The sequence below is a fragment of the Diabrotica virgifera genome, chromosome 1 (genome assembly GCF_917563875.1).
Source record: "Diabrotica virgifera virgifera chromosome 1, PGI_DIABVI_V3a".
NCBI lineage: Eukaryota > Metazoa > Arthropoda > Insecta > Coleoptera > Chrysomelidae > Diabrotica > Diabrotica virgifera.
In genome coordinates this window covers 78274981-78297213 of record NC_065443.1, presented here as the reverse complement: position 1 = coordinate 78297213, position 22233 = coordinate 78274981, and the positions used below count along the sequence as shown (strand labels likewise).

The 22233-nt window shown below is 32.2% G+C and overlaps 1 protein-coding gene across 6 annotated transcripts in view; it reads right to left on the bottom strand.

Annotated features, from left to right (window-relative positions):
- LOC114349399 (serine/threonine-protein kinase ULK2) overlaps nt 1-22233 on the bottom strand; it is a 196673-nt gene that overhangs the window by 30341 nt on the left and 144099 nt on the right. For all 6 annotated transcript variants that reach the window (XM_050657106.1, XM_050657100.1, XM_050657113.1 and 3 more), the window contains exons 16-18: nt 21305-21572; nt 13495-13631; nt 13272-13407 (exon numbers count right to left, since the gene is read on the bottom strand). In XM_050657106.1, coding sequence (XP_050513063.1) covers nt 13272-13407; nt 13495-13631; nt 21305-21572 — 541 coding nt within the window. The remainder of the gene's footprint in view (nt 1-13271; nt 13408-13494; nt 13632-21304; nt 21573-22233) is intronic.

Below are 22233 nucleotides of genomic sequence, written 5' to 3'. Positions count from 1 at the left end.
AGTTTTTAGGTACAGTTACCGTCACTATTTCAAAACCAATTTTCAACTTATGGGTATGTATGTGAACTGTAAACTTTAATAGTATCTAGTTAAAATTCCCAAAGAAAGCACTAAATTTTTTATAACTGTACTTAAAGGAACCCATGTTATAACTTACTTGGTAGATTGCCCTAAAAATTGGTTTTATGTAATAATTTTTGAACTTCGGTACAAAATAACTACCATAAATGATTAACTATGCAATAAGCTTTATTTTAAGCAAACGTTCATTATATCCATACTTCCATAATTTTTAAAATAACTGTACCTAAAGATAAAAATTATAGTTAAAAGCTGCAATCTAGGGATTTTGTTGATATAACCGTAACAAGTTGGCATTGTTCTAGTGATAAATTAGTTCGGCTATCACTTAATAGATGAGAAGCTGCGTTCACGTGTCATTTAGTAGATGGAAGCAGTGATGAATTAAATGGCGACAGATGCGCGTTTGCCGGATTTTAAAAAAATCTGCAAAACATTGAAAACGAGTTTTGTAACCATGGAAATACGAATCACGTAGTTTTGAAACATTTTGGACTTTGTTTGAGTTTCAATCATGATTGTAACCCCTCTGTGGGAGGGTAAGAACGCCTATCTTTGGAACTAAAGGTCGTGAGTTCGAATCTCAAATTGATGGAGAATTTTTCATTTATTAAAAATTAATAAATGCAAAAATAGTTTCTCTCCTTGTGGGATCGGTACTCACCGGAGGGATCGCAGACGTTTGTATACAATTAGCGCCTCTTTGAAAAGACAATGACGTCGACTTTGCTAAGTAACAATAAATTTACTCAATATACGCACTACACATGACACTCATATGTATACCTATACTCTGGGCTAATTAGCAAAATTCATGGAAAAGTTATTTACCAGCAATTTTATTGCTGGAATCGAATTATAAGATCCTATATATTAATAATATAGTTATGCAAAGTCCGCAGATAGTGTGCTACTTTTCTTATAAACAAAATGGCGCCGACAAATCGTATTTTTTTCAATTATTTCTCTATAACTCCGAAGATTTTAACTTTACAACAAGAACACCCAAACAAAAATTCACCACAATTAAATTCTGCATAGAGATATGTTTTTCACGATTTGCCCCGACGAAAATTTTCCTCGGAAAATGCGGGTTCTCCTAAGAAAAACTCTAATTTTCAAATAAAGTTTTAGGTAAGTAATTATTAATCAATAATTAAATAACTTAGTGACATCAAAGCTTTCTTGGTATAGATTGTAATTCCAGAAGCCGGTGAAAATTAAACGAATATTTTAGCAACAATTCAATTGTTAATAAACAATTTACGATCGCAATAATAACCAAAATAATCATGATACATTGATCAAACTTATAAAGATTATAAAGATGAGATGCTTATTTAATATTTTATCGACAAAATATAAATTTCTCTTTTTTTTTGCATAATCTTTAAATTTAAAAAAAAAATAGTTATAATACGCTGGTCTAATTAGTAAAGTACAAAGAAAAGTTATTTACCAGCAATTTTATTGCTGGAATCGAATTATAAGATCCTATATATTATTAATATAGGTATGCAAAGTCCGCAGATAGTGTGCTACTTTTTTTATAAACAAAATGGCGCCGGAAAATCGTATTTTTTTCAATTATTGCTCTATAACTCCGAAGATTTTAACTATACACCAAAAACACTCAAATAAAAATTCACTCCAATTTAATTCTACAAAAAAGCATGTTTTTCCGATTTGCTTCGACGAAAATTTTCCTCGGAAAATGTGGGCTTTCCCAACAAAATCTCGAATTTTCAAATAAATTTTTTGGGCCAATAATTATTTATAAATAATTATATAGCTTGGTGAAATAAAAGCTTTCTTGGTATAGATTATAAATTCAGAAGCCGGTGAAAATGAAACGAATATTTTAGCAACAATTCAATTGTTAATTAAAAATTTACAGTCGCAATAACAACCAAAATAATCATAAGACATTGATCAAACTTAGAAAGATTATAAAGGTGTGATGGCTATTTAATATTTTGTCGACAAAATATAAATTTTTCATTTTTTTGCATAATCTTTAAATGTTTAAAAAAAATTGTTATAAAAAAATTAACATTTCTCAGAAATTGTTTATTATATTCTAATTTTATAAAATACCTAAAATGCGTATTTCATAGGTCTTTAAAATGAATGCTTTAAGAAAATTTTCCAACCATTCGCAAAAAAGTTATGAAACAGCAAAGTAAATATACGAATTCTCCGTTGTTTATAATTTGTTTTAATTGTTTCAAAGCTTAAAAGTGAGTCTATGGTACAATCTAATTACTCACAAAGAATGTCAAAAATTAGTGCAATGGTTATATTTTAATCAAAGATTAAAATTACTTTTTTTGTAATTTTTAGCGCAAAAGTAGGCCTGATACAGAGTCGGAGCTAAAATGTTCACTCGAAGCGACTGACACGCAGCATATATTATTTATAATAGTGTACGTCTCGCGCGGCCGGTCGTCGCTCAGAGTGAAAATTTCAGCTACAGTGCTGTATTATTCTACTTTCGCGCGTGTAAATTACAAAAAAATATATTTATAATGTTTAATTAAAATATAACCATTAAATTGATAATCGATATTTTTTTTGTAAATAATTAGCTTGTACATTATACTCACTTCTACGCTTTGAAAGAATTAAAAAAATGTATAAACACAGTAGTAATCGTATGTTTATTTTGCTGTTTCATAACTTTTTTGTAAATGGTTGCAAAAAAGTTTTAAAGCATTCATTTTCAAGATATTTGAAATGCGCATTTTAGCTATTTTTTAAAATTACAATATAATAAAACTTTCTGAGAAACGTTAATTTGTTTATAACTATTTTTTTACCATTTAAAGATTATGCAAAAAAATAAAAAATGTATATTTTGTCGACAAAGTGTTAAATAGGGATCTCATCTTTATAAGATTTCAAAGTTTGATCAGTGTATCATAATTATTTTGGTTATTATTGCGACCGTAAATTATTAATTAACAATTAAATTGTTGCTAAAATATTCGTTTAATTTGCATCAGCTTCTGGAACTATAATCTAAACCAAGAAGGCTTTTAAGTCACCAAATTATTTAAATATTGGTAGATAATTACTTATCTAAAACTTTATTTGAAAATTAAAGATTTTGTTGGGAAAACCCGCATTTTCCGAGGAAAATTTTCATCGGAGCAGATCGGGAAAAACACGTCTCTATGCAGAATTTAATCACGGTGAATTTTTATTTGAGAGTTTTTGTTGTAAAATTAAAATCTTCGGAGTTATAGAGCAATAATTGAAAAAAACACGATTTTCGGGCGCCATTTTGTTTATAAAAAAAAGTAGCACACTATCTGAGGACTTTGCATGCCTATATTATTAATATATAGGATCTTATAATTCGATTCCAGCAATAAAATTGCTGGTAAATAACTTTTCCCAAAAATGGTCTATTCTCCGATAATCAGCCCAGACTACTAGGAACAGTCGTCAACTAGAAATGGGATCAAACAACCGAAATACGATCTAGAATTGAAAAGGCCAGAGCAACATTTAACAACATGAGAAATATATTCACCAAATTCGACATATCTATCTCACTAAATATACGGCTGCTAAAATGATATACTTCCACACATGGCTTCAAAACTTACGCCAATGGTTTGGACTAACGTGCCAATGTCCGCAACGGACGAGGCACATGAAGAAGAGGAAGAAGAAGAGGAAGAATAATTTAAAATGAGATATTCTTCTTTTTCTCACGGTGCTTATTCGTTCCGGATGTTGGCTATCAGCATGGCTATCCTAACTTTGCTTGCTGCTATTCGAAATAGTCTGTTTGTCGATGTATTGAACCAGTTTCTCAGGTTTTGAAGCCAAGATATTATTCTTCTCCCTGGGGTCTGTTTCATAAAAGTCACAGGTTTACAAGTCACAAGTGTTGGCTGACAAGTATTTAAAAATTTTGTTTCATAAAATGATTGTTGACACTAGTCAAAAAATATTTTTGACATTTGTTTTCGACAAGTGTAATAATTATTTAACATCAAACTCACGTCAAAACTATATCAAAACGTCATGTCTCGCGAGTTAGGAAATGTAGAGTTATTGCGTGAGATTATAGCGAGGAAAGATATTTTATTTGGAAAATTTAGTCCCACTTTAATAAAGTCGTTGAAAAGAGAACATTGGGATAAAATAAGAAAAATAGCACTTGCAATGGGTCTCATCAGTGAAACCAAGCAATATTCCTATTGCCGTGATGAACTTTGGCAAAATTTAAGGAAGAGTTCAGTGGAGAAGCTGGAAAATGACAGAAAAACAGGCACAGGAAGAGGCGCGATTGTCAAAAAACGGAGATAGATTTGTTAGTGTACGAGATTTTGGGAAAAGATTCACCGGTTTTGAATGGAGTTGAAGAAACAACGGCAGAAATGGAACCAATTGCAAAATATTTTGATAATGTGTCACCAATAATAGCCCGGAGGGAAACGAAAGGCTACACATAATTTTTAATAATGGAGCTTCAACCGCCAGGGCACAATTGCTGTTATTATTTACTCAATTTTTATAGAATTCATTTCAAAATCTTTTATTGAACTCCATCAATGCATTAAAAGTAAAATTTACTCTTTTGACGAAATACTCGTTTTCGTCGTTAATGCCGTACTACCACGTTGACTTCGTCCTCACTGTCGCTGGATCACATTTTTTATGAGAAAATAGGACGGTGACAGGATATTAAGTTCCTGTCACTTTACACTAATAAATGCTAGGAAAAAATGACAACTTTTCATTGATTTATTTTTTATGAAACAAAAACCTACCTACAATTGTAAAACAAACTTGTAAAAATAAGACTTATTACTTGTCACTGATAATCTACTCTTGTCACTTTATGAAACAAAAACTTGTCACAAGTCGTGTTTGGCACTTGTCCGACAGGAATTGTCACTTTTATGAAACAGGCCCTTGGTCCTCTCTTCCCAAATACCTTGCCCTGAAGAATGAATGGCAGCAATCTCTGTTCATTCCTCATAACATGGCTAAGATATTCTAGTTTGCGCTCTTCGATAATAAAGTGTGTTAATAATCTCGCATTCCCCCATTGCCCATTCTACGTAGGACCTCAACATTAGTCACACGATCCATCCACTAAATTCTTAAAATACTACTGTAATACCACATCTCGAATGCCTTGAGTTTCTACTCCATATTATATTAATCTAGAAAATACATAGGATCTGATAATAGAGATTTTGCTACCAAGTGGTAAATCGTGACTTCATCATTATGAACGCTGATCTCGCTTTTCCTATGCGTTCTTTTATTTCACTAGAGTGGTCCCATTGACTGTTTATGTTGGTACCAAGGTATATGTAGCTGTCTACCCTGTCAATTGGTTGTTGGTTAACCAAAAGCCGTGTATTTAATATTTCGCGCTTACTGACTACCATTACTTTATTTTTTTCGTATTGAAATTAAGTCCATGTTCACTACTTATATCTTATATGCGCGACATTATTCTTTGCAAATCATCTAGGCTATCTGCAAAAACTACTGCGTCGTCGGCATATCTAATATTTCATCATAATATAATTCCGTTTCCTTCAAGATGGTTATGAGCTTAACATGTTTTACTCTATCAAATGCCTTTTTGTAGTCGATAAAACAAATATATACGTCACAGTTGACATCCCTGCATCTCTACATAAGCACTTGGACAGTGAATAGAGCCTCCGGGTGCCTCTTTTTCAACTCTTCTAATTTTTCCGGGTGCCTCTTTTTCAAAGAGCTCTAGCTGTCTTAGGAAGCATTTTCGGACTAGATGAATTGGGTTAAAATGTCTTAAAATTATCTGAGGAATCTCCTGTCTCCGTTTGTCGGTAGGGTGTCTGGACACCCTGTAAGTATGGAACATGTAACGAAAAAAATGCTTGTAAAAAATATAGTGGTTGCTATACAAAACGTAGTTCTCTCTGTCGCAGGTCGTTGAATCCAAAGGCATTCCACTATCAGAGGTGGAAATTATTGATATAAATGTATAAATTAACATTTAGTCCATTGAAATGTTACATTTTTTAGGCCATACCTTGCAATTTGTTAGAGAAGTCAATTTCATTTTTTTAATGTGTAGCGGGGGATCAGTAGAAGCTTAAGTTCAAGTTTTTGGGGTCGCCACCCTTGTCCCCCGGCCGCCATCTTGGAAAAGGGGTGCAAAGGGATTTCGCGCTATATCTCGTAAACTACCAACCCTACGGAAAATCTAATAAACACAAAATGTAGCAAATTAAATTTTCTACAATTTTGATTATATTACTTTTTATCGTCAAGTGACCAACAAAAAAGATATAAACAAAAATAAGTAAAAATTTTTTAACAAGTTTCCTTTTGGAGGTTATAACTTTTTTGCAGTTCATTTTACAATAAAATAACATTATAGCAATTTTGTAGAGGGATTTTCAGCGAACAGTTTCCACTATAAAGGTGTTTAATTCTATTTATTTATCTAGGTTTTACAGCGATTCAAACTTGACCAGATTCTTGAATGCTCATAGGGATACAACAACAACAAAACGTTAGACTTACTTTTCTATTTTAATATTTTTTTATTCATACAATTTATTATCATTTTAACATTTCTATGCTATTATTAATCTATTTTTGACCTTTCTCCCCGCTATAAAACTTAGAACCCTAAACATATATAGAAAAGGCCCAAGAAGTTGTTTGAGGACAAATTCGCCGGTCCAGAAGAAGAATGCAACCGCAAAATGCAAAATTCTTCAGAAGAGCAAAAAACGATTTTTAAATATTTAAAATAGGGATTAAATGAAGAGTAATCGTCCAGGAGCATCGGTGTGGCGTTTGTTTTTTGACAACGATGGCTTTTATTTTCATCGATATTGGTTCGAATATCATTATTAATTTAATTTAATCGCCCCATTTTCAACCCTATCTATAGTTGCGTCATTATGCATCTGAAACAAGGTCTAACATAGCGCGTATTTCAGTAACGACTAACGACGCAACTACCCTATAGTGGATCAGCACATTTTTACAGTTCTGTCTTTTTGTATCATCTTTACAATAGTATTTAGAAGTTAATTGCGCAATAAACAGGAATTGACAAAATTTGCAGTTACGTCATTTGTCTTCCGTACCGGACTGAATATCTGCCTGCTATTACTTTTATTATTATAATTTATCCTAGGTGGCACAGCAGTCGGTCCCCTTAGGCCTATTTCATACTTTACGGCTTCGGTCGTCACGACAAACGACAGTTTGTCGTACATTCAATTAGTCCAATACAGCAATATACGGAGCCTTTCACATAGGACGACCACGACTAACTGTCGTGCCGTTGCTCTTCGGCTGTCGTCCAATGTCACTGCAATGGACGACAGTTGTGTCGTGCCGTGCTATCAGTGAACCACGGGCATAAATTAATGCTTCCATACTTAACGACAGTTAGTCGTGTAGAGCCAGTGAATCCAGTGGCACGTACATAACGGTAAACAATATAGGTGAGGAATTTTTACCTACATAGATACAATACATAGGTAAGCATCTGGTTGGTATTATTTTATTGTGAGGACAAAAATTGCAAGGGACTTTGTGAGGACTTTGTCAAAGTGCCGAGGAATAGACCCTATTATAAAATGCATTATTATCAATGTACCCTATTATAAAAATTAAATCATAAATGTTTCATCGAGAATATCTAAAATTTGTTGTTAATATAAAGATTCTTTTATTGCACAGCTTAGTGTCCATGGACATAAACGTAGATATATATTCCTGTTTTATTAATGATTATTTAAATATGTATAGATATTAATATAATCGGTATATTAAATAAAATAAAATCAGTTTTTAGACGGATCTTTTAAATATTGAAAGATGAAAATTGAGCCCAATAACAATAATAATTATTGTTCACTAATTAAATTGTACCTATTTATTAACAAAATAGGTAATCTTTTTCTCATGGGCATCTTTCAGTGCGTCACAGTTTTTTGATTTCTTTCTAACGCATTAAATTGTATGTGACAGAAAAAAAGGCACGTCTGTAATTACAGACATGTATAACATGTATTCTAGTTGTCGATAGAGGGCGCTCTAGTCGAAAAAAAAAATCATTTATGAATTATATATTTCTACGAATATAATCTGTACAATTTATAAGACTATACAAATCAAAGAAAATACCATTTTATAAATGCAATAAACACAATTTATTTGTTTTTATGCCAAATTGCAAATAAAATGTGACAACTGTCAGGTTTACCTAAAATGTCATGTTAGAATAAATGTTATAAATGTTTATTATCACGGACTTACCTTTTTCTCTATCATTTGTGACGCACTGCTGAAAAATGCCTATGAAATGGACTCTATATAATTTTTATACAACATATATTGCTACTGGACTGGGACAACAAAAATGGTACAATAATCCTTAAAGCAAGCATTTAATTTAATAAGCTGGGATTACCAAAAATGATCAGGGCGAACAAAAACAACATTTATGTAATTTAATGTTTTGTATTTTGATAACTTCTATGAAGAAAAATTTGGAAGTGCACCGCAAGAAAGGCTGAGAGAAACAAATCACATGGGGGAACAATTAAGAGAGATTTCAAGAGAAGAACTGGTAGAAGCGATACGAAAATTAAAGATAGGTAAAGCTCCAGGCTTCAGGGGAGAATGGAATTCCACCAGAAATGATCAAATCTTTAGGAGAGAAAGGGAAAGACTGGTTGTGGATAATATGCAGGAAGGAGAAAAGGATCCCAAAAGATCCGAAACTCGCCCGAAAAGGGCGAGGAGACTCTATATCACTGACATACGGAAATAATTAAAAAAAAATATTTTGGTCATTTCTTAAACCTCCAAAAAGTGTATGATATAAACCTACTTCTTCTCTTCTTCCATTGATTGGATGCACCCAATGTAGGCGATTACGTCTCTGGTTTTTGTTACTGCGATAAATTAACCATAAAGCCAAAATTTTTGCCCGATTCATTCTACGCCCTGTGCTTTCTACGACAATAAGATGAATACTGTCGTAAAGTGTGAAAGTCCGATGAGCACGACAAACGGTCGTACGACCATTTGTCGTGACGACCAAAGTCGTAAAGTATGAAATAGGCCTTATTCTTACAGTTGTGCTACCTATTTGGCCACGTGCAGTCGTATTAAAAATTGTGAAAAGTATTTTGAGTTTTATAGATAACACTATTGAGAGTCTTGTGGGTAAAATTTATATTTTTGTGATTAGATAAGCATTTTGTGTTTTTTGTAAGAGCGCATCATGAGTGGTGGTTATTTTATTTGTAAGAAACCTCTAGAGAAAACTATTTGTCAATAGGAAAGTCGAGCCATCTTTACTCACTGTTGTCGGCGAACATTTTTCGTCTCTTTATATGGCGGAAATAAAGACGATTCTCTGGAAACCCTGAGATACAAACGATTCGCTAAAACACTGACAAAAAATGCATTTAATCTCTTCTCACTTCCTCTAACACCAGATGCAGCTCGTTTCCACAGACTCCGAGTGTATACCCTATTCCACGAATATACGCCTGTTTTGGATTATCTCGACAACGAATATTTCACTGTGCAAAATATGAAGAACGAAAGTAAATTGCAAATTACATTTTTGTTTATTGGAATAATTATTAGAGCCATTTACTTTCGTACTTCTTATGTTGCATACTAAAATATTCGTTGTCGCGATAATCCAAAACAGTCGTATATTCGTGGAATGGCCCATATCACAAGATTCAGTCATGGCTTGGTAAACATTGTGATCCAGAAAAATGGGGCTGGAAAGAGCATGGAAAATTTTGGATGCCAATCCACACTTCCAAGCCTCCAGTACCCCCGAGCTTATGAAATTCATCTTTAGCCGATGCAATGGAAACTGGAAGTGCATGTGGTTACGGAAAAGCAGACCTCTAATGTTCAGCAGTGTGCCTCTATTGTGGTGGTGAAAGTTGCAGCAACATCGTGGACATGTTAACATTAATTATTGAAGAAAATGAATTGGTAGATGAATAACCGACAATGACGCCAACTCTAACTCACATTATACCACAAAAATTCACCTCGGATACTGATTCAGATATTGACTTGCAGCTTAGACCATCGAAAAAAATGAAAATATAATAACTATGATAGATAAATAATATTACTTTGTCTAGAAATTGTCCGTGGATTAGGCCTATTGGGGATACCACACAAAAAACGCGCCTCCAGACTCTACCTCATAGGTGGCCGGGAAAAGGGTCAAAATAATAATAGCATATGAATGTTAAAATCATAATAAATAAATATATAGATAGACAAGTAAGTCCAAGGTTTTGTTTTTATTGTATTCCTACGAGAATTCGAGAATCTGGTCAAGTTTGGAGCGCTGTAAAACCTAGATAAGTAAATAAAATTAAACAAGATAAAAAAGATCAACAACTTAAATCAAAATTAAACAACTTTACGGTGGAAATTGTTCCTTGAAAAATCCTCTATAAAATCGCTATGATGTTATTTTATTGTAAAATGAACGGAAAAAAAGTTATAACCTCCAAAAGGAAACTTCTTACATTTTCTCTTATTTTTGTTTATAACTTTTTTGTTGGTCACTTGACGATAAAAAGTAATAGATATAAAATTGTAGAAAATTTAATTTGCTACATTTTATGTGTAACTAAATTTTCTGTATGGTTGCTAGTTTAGGAGATACAGCGCGAAATCCCTTTGCATCCCTTTTTCCAAGATGGCGGCCGGAGGACAAGGGCGGCGACCCCAAAAACTTGAACTTAAGCTTCTACTGAACCCCCTTACACATTAAAAAAATAAAATTGACTCCTCTAAGAAATGCAACCCTAAATGTAACATTTCAATGGACTAATTACATTACATAGTTTCCCACCTTGAGACGTATCGGAAGAGTATGACAACTGTCACTGTGAGAGGAGAATTTTAAAAGTACATACTCCTGTGACAGACGTCTAAAGGTGGGAAACTATGTAATGTAATGTTAATTTATACGTTTATATCGATAATTTACACCTCTACTAGTTTCATCTATTTTTAGTTCACAATGTATTATGTTTTCCATCTTTGGCGGTATTTTGCCGTTATTAGCACGCTCATCACTGTATATAAAACTATCATATGACCAATAGCAACATACGGTGCAGAAACATGGATCATGACAGAAAAAACAATAAACCTTATTAATAATTAATAATACTTTTGAAAGAAAGATATTGAGAAGAATATTGGGACGTAATTGCGACAATGATATGTGGAGAATAAGGTTCAACCACGAGTTATATCAATATTACAAATAACTCTCTATAGCAAATTATGCAAAAATACAAAGATTGCGTTGAAAAATAGAACCTAGCAGAATGCTTAGAGGAACTATGGACGCCGGCCAGTAGGAAGACAAAGGTAGAGGTTGATAGACGAAGTGAGAACCAGTGCTAAAAAGATACTGAGGGTGGACAACTGGAGGAGAGCAGCCAAGGAGAAAGATGCTTGGATATGGATGCTGGGGGAGGCTAAGGCCAGCACTGGGCTGTAGCGCCATTGGAGAGAAAGAGTATTAGTAATTATAAAACGGCTAATATAAATCAGCCACTCTAAATTAAACAAAGATAACAGGTTTTCTAGAAAAATCCAAGACTTGAGAAATTGAAAAAAATTGGTCTGCCATCTTCACTGGATGAGAATGGCAATTACACAGAATCATCAAAAATAAAAATAGGTGCCAAATTTATTTTGACCATATCTTGCTTACTTCGATGCTAGAAACTTAAACAAAAATAAAGATAAACTTTTTTTTTAAACACTAAAAAAAGTTGTAGTTTTTCCCGAAAAGTTCTTCATTTTTTGGTTATTTCACGTTGAAATATTCGATTTGGAATTTGACGAATAAGGACCCACTTTTCATTACCTACTACTCTGTTTCTGCTGGATCTACAGACTTCATACGTACACCACTTTTTTACTTTTTTAAAAACTATAGGTATTTCTGCTCCATACATTTTTTTTTTCGATTAAATACTTACATATTGAGTAATTAGCGAAAATCATATTTACTCAAAAATAACTCGAAAAGTATTGACTTATTGAAAAAACTCTATGGACCAAAAGTTGTTAATATTAATCAGTTTATCCAATTCTGGACTTATCTTGAACGTATATTTTTTCACTCCCGAGAAGGAGTGATACTTAACCCCAGTGCAAAAGCACACAGCGGCACAATATCACTTTTTTCTTTGATATTTTAGCTATGTGTATACAGTAAAACCTCCGTTAACCGTAATAATTGGGGGGGGGGGGAGACCGTTTCGGGTAACAAGAATTTCGGTTAAAAATAACATTGTTTTTTGTATTCTTCTTGTATCAAATTACATAGTATTGAAGAGATATAGCTGCAAAACATCGTTGTCAAAGGAAAATACAACAGAAAATAGAAGATTTCTTAAAAAACACTCCAAACATGTTCATTTTCCTTAATTTTATTGCTTTTTTTTAAATTTACTGTTTATTGACGAAATTATTGAAACTGTCAGCCATTTCGGTTAAACGATGTTTCGGTTAACAGAGGTTTTACTGTACCAAATTTCATGCCAATCCAATGGATTCTTTAAAATTCGGAGGTTTTGCAATATTTTACCTTGAGTGAATGGGTTAGATCTGGAAACAAATTCTGTATATCAATCAAATATTTTATTTCGCATTAGTTTTGAAAATTGATTTCTTTTACAAATTGCAAAAAATAATTTACCTGTGAATTATCACTGCTAATTTTATTATGTATTTTCTATTTTGTTGTTTTTTTTGTAGTGTATTAATAATTAAATAATTTTTAGGAAACTTCTTCACTATTTTTATTTATCAATTTTTAGCGTTTTATCTGAAGTAAAATCGGAATTCCAAAATAAAGATTACAACCGCGTTAAAATTATTTGTGAAAATGCTGAATACTACCCTTATATCATTGTCTATTACGCCAGCCAAGCAACTCAAATTTATTTTTCAATCTTGGCAAAAATTTCAATAAATGTCGCCACCGTCCAGTCAGGTAGTACTTAGACTTGAGGGGCAAAGAGGTGTAAGTGGGCGGAGTTTAACACTGAATTCGGTTTTACCTTAAGGTGAGGTATCTATGTGTAGTTAATAATCAATGACAGAATATACCATTTTTTACTTACACTTTGTCAGAAGCCCCTTGTCCTTGTGATTCTGTGTCTGTTGAGATAAACTGTGCAACAATATCTGTGCTGTTTGGTACCTCTGGAAACAGTCTTCGGGATTCCCAAATAGTTCGTCTAAAGCTGCAGACTGACACTGTAAATATAGAGAAGGATATATAGTATAAATCTATGAACACTTATAGAATTCAATAAAACCAAATTAAAATCAAATTGTACATACCATTTGAATGGCATAATTGTAGATAATTTTGTCTGCCGTTATACCAGAACCACCAACTTTGTTTAGCAAACCCGTGCTATTCAATTGCTTGCATTCTTGAAGAGTTGATTTAAATTTTGCGTTCATAGTAGAAAGAACTAAAACAATAAAAAAAATAGAATTAAATCTTCAGAAGTCAAAACTGTAAATAGCGTCTTCAATGCAGTTATAAAATTGTCGAAGTAAGTTACCGGTATCAACATACGTGTATGCTTTGTGGATCTAACAAAAGCATTTGATAGTCAAACTTAACGATATATGTATTACAGAAACTGAGGTAAAAAAGAATCCCGGAGAACGTCTTGGAAATAATAAAACAACTGAATAACCAAAATACGACGAAAATTAAAACAAACGACACCATCACGGCTATCATAACCACACCAGGAGGACTCAGGTAGGGATATTGTCTCAGTTCGCTCCTATTCAATATACTAATGGTCGAATAAATAATAGAAGATGTCGAATCGCTACGACTAGGATTTTTTTTTAGTTTACTTACATTATAATAAACGTAAAAAAAGTCTGAAAAGCATAAACATGCTTGTTGACTTAATCTGTCTAATATAGACAGATTTATGTTTATAGTTTTTTTGACAAATCATTATTTTATTTTTATAGTTTCTAATCTAATTTCTATTTTTTATCTAGTATAATTTAAATTTATTAAATTGTTACACAATTTCCTTTTTTCTTGTACCCAAGCAGTAACTCATTTTTTATACAAATACAATTTTTTGATAATTTTAAAATTTGTTGATTTGTATATTCTTGGAGCAAAATATTTATTTGACCGTTGCGTTATTGTTTTTATAGTATGAAGACATTCGACATTCAATCTTCTTCTTGTTTCGATTTTACTTTAAGAGGAATTTTATCTTTATAAATATTTTTAAGTAGCTTTAAGCAGTACAATTGCCGAACATCAAGAACCTGAGTTCCATGAAAAAGTTGGTCTGAGGGATATGTTTTTCGTTTTCCATAATATTACTTTAAGAAACCATTTCTGAGTATTTTGAATGGCCACCAGATGACAATCAGCTACTACACCCCATCCTAAAATCCCATATACCAGATGAGATTGTACTAGAGACAGGTAAAGCATTTTAAGCTGTTCAACATCCAAAAACTCTTTTAAATAGCGGAATTTTGGTAGCAGTCCTCGTATTTTTCTTATAATATTTTTTATTTGTAAGTCCCATTTAATGTGCCTGTCAATTAAAACTCCTATATATTTTATGTACTCTGCTTTAAATATTTGTTGTTTGTTATTTATTTTTAATGAATTAAAAGTTGGCAGAGAATTTTTATATATTGCAAAAGGTATATATTTAGTTTTTTCATAATTTAATGTGTTTGTTTATTTGCAACAATGTTTTTACAATTTTGAAGTCCTGTCCTGCTATATAGGGGAGTGCAATTAGAACGAAAAGATACAATGTTTCGGAAAAAATCAAACAAGGTTATATTTTTCTAAAACTTTTTTTGTTAGTTTATAAATATGTTAAAGTAAAAAGTTCTACTCACAAATTTCGCCGCTAATTGTTTATTAATTGTTTAAACAATAACAATTGTTTTGTATAAATAATGTTAAGAATATGGGTGAATTCAACATTTTATTTTGATAAAAAATGTTTTTATTTTAGTTTTGATTATGCTGAACCCGAATCTGACATTACAATTTGCAAATTCAAAATGGCGGATTCAAAATGGCGGATTTTTCCCTAAAAATCCTTAAAAAGTAGTTGTAAAATCCGAATTTTTTATAAAACGTGTTTGTTTACATATATGTGGATATTTTTGAGGAGAGGTTACTGAACCTGAATCAAATTTTGATAATTTAAATTATAAAATGGCAGATCCAAAATGGCGGATAACTTAAAAAATAAATGTAAAATCATAATTTCTTTACAAAATGTATTTATTTTTACATATATTTATTTTTGAGAGTTTTGATAAACCTAACTTAAATGTTAACATTATAAACTATAAAATGGCGGATCCAAAATGCGGATTTTCTAAAAAGAACATAAAAAAGAACATTTTTCTAAAACATTTATTGTCTTTATTTTTAACAGGTTGTTGAATCTGAATTAAAGATTAAAAATTTAAATTTCAAAATGGCGGATATTTAAATGAAAAACAAGTAGAATCCAATCAAACAAATATGGAAGTTCATTCTTAAAAAAAAGATAAACAAATAATTTTCACAATAATATTAAAAATTAAAATCCATTAGAAAGAATATTTAAAAAAAAACAAATTTTCGATTAGAAGGATTGAGGAAATCAAGCATATTGGCTCGCAATTTTTTCGTCCAGCATGGATTTACTTGAAATTTTCACAGAAGGTAGGGAATAGTCCAAGGATCATTTTCTATATCATGCCGCTATCATACGCTAAAACCTTGGGTGTGCTTGCCACCCCATCTTGGGGGTGGGAATTTTTTATTACATTTTAACAATGTAATTCGATGGAAAAGGTGATTCTAAGAAAAAATGTTTTTTACATTTTCTTCGTAGAACTAATATTTTTCGAGTTATTCGCGCTTGAAAATAACAGTTTTTCGACGAAAAATCGACTTTTTTAGAGGGTTTTTGAGAATACCTCGAAAAATATGCATTTAATAAAAAAAAACTGTAGATATCAAAATTGTATATAATTACATATTGGAACACAGTTTTTAATTCCAAACAACTTTTCTTCATAAAAATTTTCGATATTGTGAAATATAAAGGTACTTTACTCTTGAGTGAAATTCATATTTTTTGACATACCTCGTACAAAATTAACAAAATTTGATATTTGATGGTTGCATCTTATGTTATATACGATGCAGAGTATTTTATAAAGAATAACTTTTTTTCGTAAAACTGATATTAAAAAAGTTATCAATAGGTTCCAATTTACGCAGACATCCTGTATAAGAGCTAAAAAAAAATTTAGTTGAACATTTATTATTGTTGAAGCTTATTATTAAATGTATTTTAGGTAAGTTTTACAGAAAAAAGTTTTGATCACTCTGTATATACATTTTTTCAGCTGGTAATTTTCGGATTTTGTATTACATTTTTGTTATCTTTCTTAGTTTTCTCAAAAAGAAATTGTTTATTTCACTTTTAAACTAAAATAATTCAGTGTTTTTTAAAGACTACATCCCAAGCTTAAAAAATAGCAAAAAAATTGTATTAGATTTATTCAAACTTGAGTAATACCGTCTTAAATTGATGGGAATTCTGTAAAACTACGAAGTTTTCAAAAATTACATTTTTTGAGACATCGTATTATTTGAATTAAATTTTTGAGATTTTTTTTTAATAAAACATCATTTAGTAAGATGATTGAGAGGTAAGTTGTGCAAATTTGAGAGTTTTATAAGTAAAATTGTATTAGTTACACATTTTTAAATCATTTTTAAACAAAATTCATGTAAGGCTCACTTTCCGCCCACACCGTACTTATCTCCATACATTTTATTTCTTTTTATTACAACCATAAGATAGCTTATTTCATCTTCTTTCATGTCCAATTTGTAAAATTTCTTTTGATCCATTAGTTAAAGAATTACATTAAAAAAACTCAACCGTGCACTTCTTCCAACGCTAGTTTACAGTGCGCCAATGTGCGTGAGAAGGATGACTTTAGCGTTATAAATAAAAAGTTACAGAAGCTAGAGATTTAATTTTAGAAAAATCTTTATATAATGTTTTTTTTTTGGAAAATTTTCTGTTTTTCAATGGTCAAGTGTCAGTTTTTTCTAAAAATTATATTTTCGGAGTTATTTAAAAAACATCTAACTTCGCTGTTCATTTGTTTAATAAAAAATGAAGCACGCACTTCTCGAGTAGAACTTTTTGATATGTTGTTTATTAAACATTTCTTAATGAAATTACAAAAAGTTTAAAAAAAAAGTAAAAAAAAAGTAAAGTGTAAAAGTTACAAAAATCTTGTTTGATTTTTTCCGAAGTGAAAATCTAAATGCACTCCCCTAATAGTTTTAAGATCTTCTCATTTATCGGCCTTATAAAAAATTGCGGTGTCATCAGCAAAGCTAATTATGTTTACAACAATTTTTAGTTTGAACATGTCATTAACATGCAGTGTACAAAGTAACGGTCCCTTGCGGTACGCCATAATTAATTACTTCAGGATCACTTTTGACACCATCAATTTCTGCAAATTGTTTTCTGTCAGTTAAATAACTTTTTAGTAATGTCAAAACACGTCCTCTCAGACCATACTTCTCAAGTTTTTTCAACAAGTTCTGTGATATATCGTGTCAAACGCCTATGAATCTCACGAGATCTTGTTGACTCGAACATAGCAGAAGTGGTATCAGATGACGCAGCCCAGATTACAGAGAATGAGGACGACCTATAAGACAACTTCACAGATTCTACCAAGCATGCCGTCGGATTAACATGAACCTATCCATGGAAAACAAACCCACAGAACAATTTAACCAATTCAAATACCTCGGCGTAGATTTATTCCGTTACCATGACCCAGTCAGAGACCTAAGAAGGCAAATAAATCAGGCCGCAGAAATATCTGGATCTTTAAAAATTGTTGTCTGGAATAATCCATACATACAACAAAGTAAAAATTTTTGAAACCTGTATCTGATCCCTAATGACTTACGAAATATAATGACGGAAAGACACTAATAAAATCAAAAGTATGCTAGGTACAACCGAAATGAAGATACTAATAGTAATATCAAGGACAACAATAACGGACAGAATAACAAACAATACTATCAGGGGACAATGCGGCGTAAAAGATGTAGTTAGAAGGGGTAGAAAAATATGGTAGAATTATATAAAAAGAATGGAGGAGCACAGGCTACCAATAATTGAGCTGGAAAAAAAATCAGCTGACAAACAATCACCAACGAGATGGATAGCTCAGATGGAATACTTCAGCAACATAACTAACAGATTGTTAGATATACAAAAAGTACAAGAAGAATAAGTTACCGGTAATGAGGAAATGACCAGCATAACTTTAAATTCAGGAAGCAATGGTTCCGCTGGCACTTTAGACAGCATTGATGTTACAGTCTGCTGGTTGTATCACAAACTCTTTGTTTAATGTAATTTAAAGAAATTCTTCCATTCAAAACTATCAAAGTAATTCTTCCATTTTTACATTATATTCATGTGCTAGTATTATACTGTTTTCATCTATACGTTGTTTAACATTAAGAACGGAACATTGCGCTTATGGAGATCAGTGTTGCCAAACTGCTCGGGCACGTGTGGCTACTCATTTACGAATCATTCTAATCAGTACGACGTGGCATCGGCGCGCTTATATCGTCCATAAGATGTACATTGGCCTATCTAAGTAACGTTCCGTTCTTAACGTGAAACGCTGTTTAGCTAATCTGATTGTTTGCTTCCTTTGCTTTGATCTTTTGCACTGGTGTACATTCTTCCTTTTCTTGCTTTTCAATACCAAACTGACCAGGTAAGATTTTGCAGCCTGGCAGATTTATAATTTTGCGAATCGTTGTCGGGCAAGTTTTCTTGGCATTTTTGTTTAAATTCAATTTTTAGTTTACCACCAGGACTGCTTATTCTCAAATTTCTTATCATTCTTTGGGAACAGACACTTTAGCACATGCAAAAATCCGCAAATAAAATCATGAGTTACACAGCGAGCTGTGGAATGTGCAATGCTGAACGTGAGCCTTCGAGATTACATATCAAAGCAACAAATTAGGCAAATCAGGAATGGCAGCTATGTACGCCGTTGCTCCCGCTTGGCGGCGCTAGTATAGTTGGGGGTCAACGTCTTGACAATTCGTGAAGTTTGTATATGGTGTTTTTGTTTACGATTTAATAAATAATAAACTATGGCAGAAAAATACGGATCTTGGATTGTTTGTACGTTGAAAAACGAATTGAGGAAAAGGAATGCGAGAGTTACTGGAAAAAAGGAAGCCCTTTAACAGCCTCCACTGTCTATATAGCCATCTATTTCCTAACTGCCCTGTCCCAGTTTCTTAGTCTCTTGTTGCCACAAGATCAAATTTATATTTTTTGGCTTCGTTTACTAGATGCTTCAGTTTTCCTTCCTGGAATGATTCTCTTATATTCCACGTCTCTATGTTAACTAGTTCTTCATTATTGTCATTATCTCGTTTTATTATTTTTCGATTCTTGTTTCCGTTTTCTTTGCTGGGTCATCTTTGTTGGGTCTCCTAATACTGCATTCAATTCTAGTTTTTTGCAATGTCTTCCTCTATTCTTTCCAGCTGCTCGTTTTCTTTATTCCATTTCCACAATTCATTGTTTATTGTCTGTCTTTGGTATCCTGCTATTTCCTTTGATTTTCTCTTTCTTAGCAATTATTCTTATTTTGGCCATTTCCCTATTCGTCCTTCGTCAGATCATTTATGCATATTCTTTCTGTCAGTTGCTTGAGTTTCTTCTTATTTTGCATTACTTTGGTCTTTTCTGTCTTGCTATCCATCTCTACCAAATATATTTTGTCTCCCAGCTTTCTTGCTTCATTATCGTTTACTTTTACTCGCATTTCCTTTTCTATGAATTTTTCTACCTCATTTCCTAGCAAGAGTGGTTGATTGGCGTCAACCTGCAGTCCTTGAATCACAATATTTCTCCTTCTTCCCTCTCTTTCTAATTTTTGTACTCTTTCGTTGGAGATGTTTAATTCATTTCGTAATTGATTAATATCTTGAAGCGCCTCTTCATTAATAAGTTTAAGTTCTTCCATTTTTTTTCGATATTCTTTTTGCTGAAATTCGAGAGTTACTGGAAAAAAGGAAGCCCTTATCTAAGGGTACGATATATTAATGTGTTCATATTTTATTTCTATAGCTGTAATGTGTTCAGATTTTATTTCTATAGCTCAGACCAAAATAAAAATATTTATCTTGATCTGAGTTTTATAGTGAAGTATTCGATTTTTTACAGTCGAATCCAGGGGCAATACGTAATCTCATCGTTTCAACAAAATGTTTATTGTAGATACGTGCATTTATTGTCGGCAGATATTTATACCTTCTTATTGCTACCATCCACTTTTTTCTCATCAGAATATCTTTGGGAAACCTGTATCCTGATGTTCTCAATAAGCACAAAGGCGCAGCACAACATTGAGGCATTTTATTTTCTCAAATTAAATTCACACAGCGAAACAAATATGCAATATTTACTAAGAAATAGATTGATTTGAATAGTTGACGTAAGTTGACGTGACCTCCAACTACACAAGCGCCATCTACGTTGAGCTTTCCAGATTAGCTGCCATTCAAGACATCATCGAAAGAACCACGACGCTTAAGTGGAACTGAACGGGACACTTAGCTGGAACACAAAATCGATGGTCAACAAGACGAATCATGGAATAGAGGTCTAGAAACTATAAAAGAAACGGAAGACGACCACCGACTAGATGGAATGATGACGTGAATAGAATAGCAGGAAACTGGCTACAAGCGACCCAGTGTAGAGATCACTGTAAAAAATTGAGGGAGGCCCATGTCCAGTACTGGATGCGACTGGATGATTGATAATGATGAGTGTGACACATCCACAGGATTTTTGATGAATTGTATATCTAGATATGTCTATTATATTTCTTTATAATATTTTCATTTAAAAGATACTTCAAAAACAGTTACTGTTAGGATTATTACAAATAAAGGATCATACTGAAAATCTGAAGGAAAGTATACTTGTAACTGGTTTACAACCACTTGGGACAAATTAAAAAAGAAATGTTACAAACTAGTACTTACCAGTCTTAACGGTACTACTAGGCCTCAATTGTCCAGCCTTGATTTGCTTAGTAGCCAGAGCCAGCCCAGAACTAAGCAATTGTAACGCTCTCACCGACAATACTAGTTGTTCAGCTATTTTTGTAAACTCATTTGAAGAATTCTGATTTTGTCCAAAATGATCCACAAGCATAGAAAGGGGTGCTGACCTTTGGGAAGCCATGTCCAAAATACAGTTACTTAACGCCAAGACGAAGTTTATTTTTGCCAACGTTTCATTGTGTTCTTTCTGTAAAATATATTTTCATATTAGTAACAATTATTATGGTAATAATAAATTTATAAATTAATCAATAAGGAGTTCAAAGTAAAAACCACGAGCCCACGAGTTTTAACCAATGTGATTTTAGCGCCACCTTTTGTAACTTTTGAAGCTTCTATTCAAATAAACTCAAAGCGTCAAAGCATCAAGAAAGCGTATTGAAATGTCCTATTTATTTCTAAACTCAGTTGAATTTTGGCCAAAAAAACTGCATGCCAGTGATTATTTCAGATTATTCTCGGTATGTATTTCAAAATATCAATGTATTCATTATTTATACAGTGCTAGTCAAAAGTCCCCTCACCCTCGTATCTTTTGAACGGTTATACTTATAATAATGAAATCTGAAGGGAGGAAATAAACGGACGCAGGTTTCTCAAATAGTCATAACAGGTGACAGTGACATAAATATGACGTTACATAGCCACTTTGACCGTTAATTTTAAATGGGATCTTATGGATCGTTTGAAAGGTACCGGAAAAAAATTTTCAATCAAATTTTCTCTAGTTGGTTTTTATACTAATTCGTCGCTAAAGAGTTCTAAATAGTTTTTTATAAAAAAGCAGACTAAAAATCGCTGCAAATTTTGGATAAGTAAATAATTAATACATAACCCACAAAAAAATT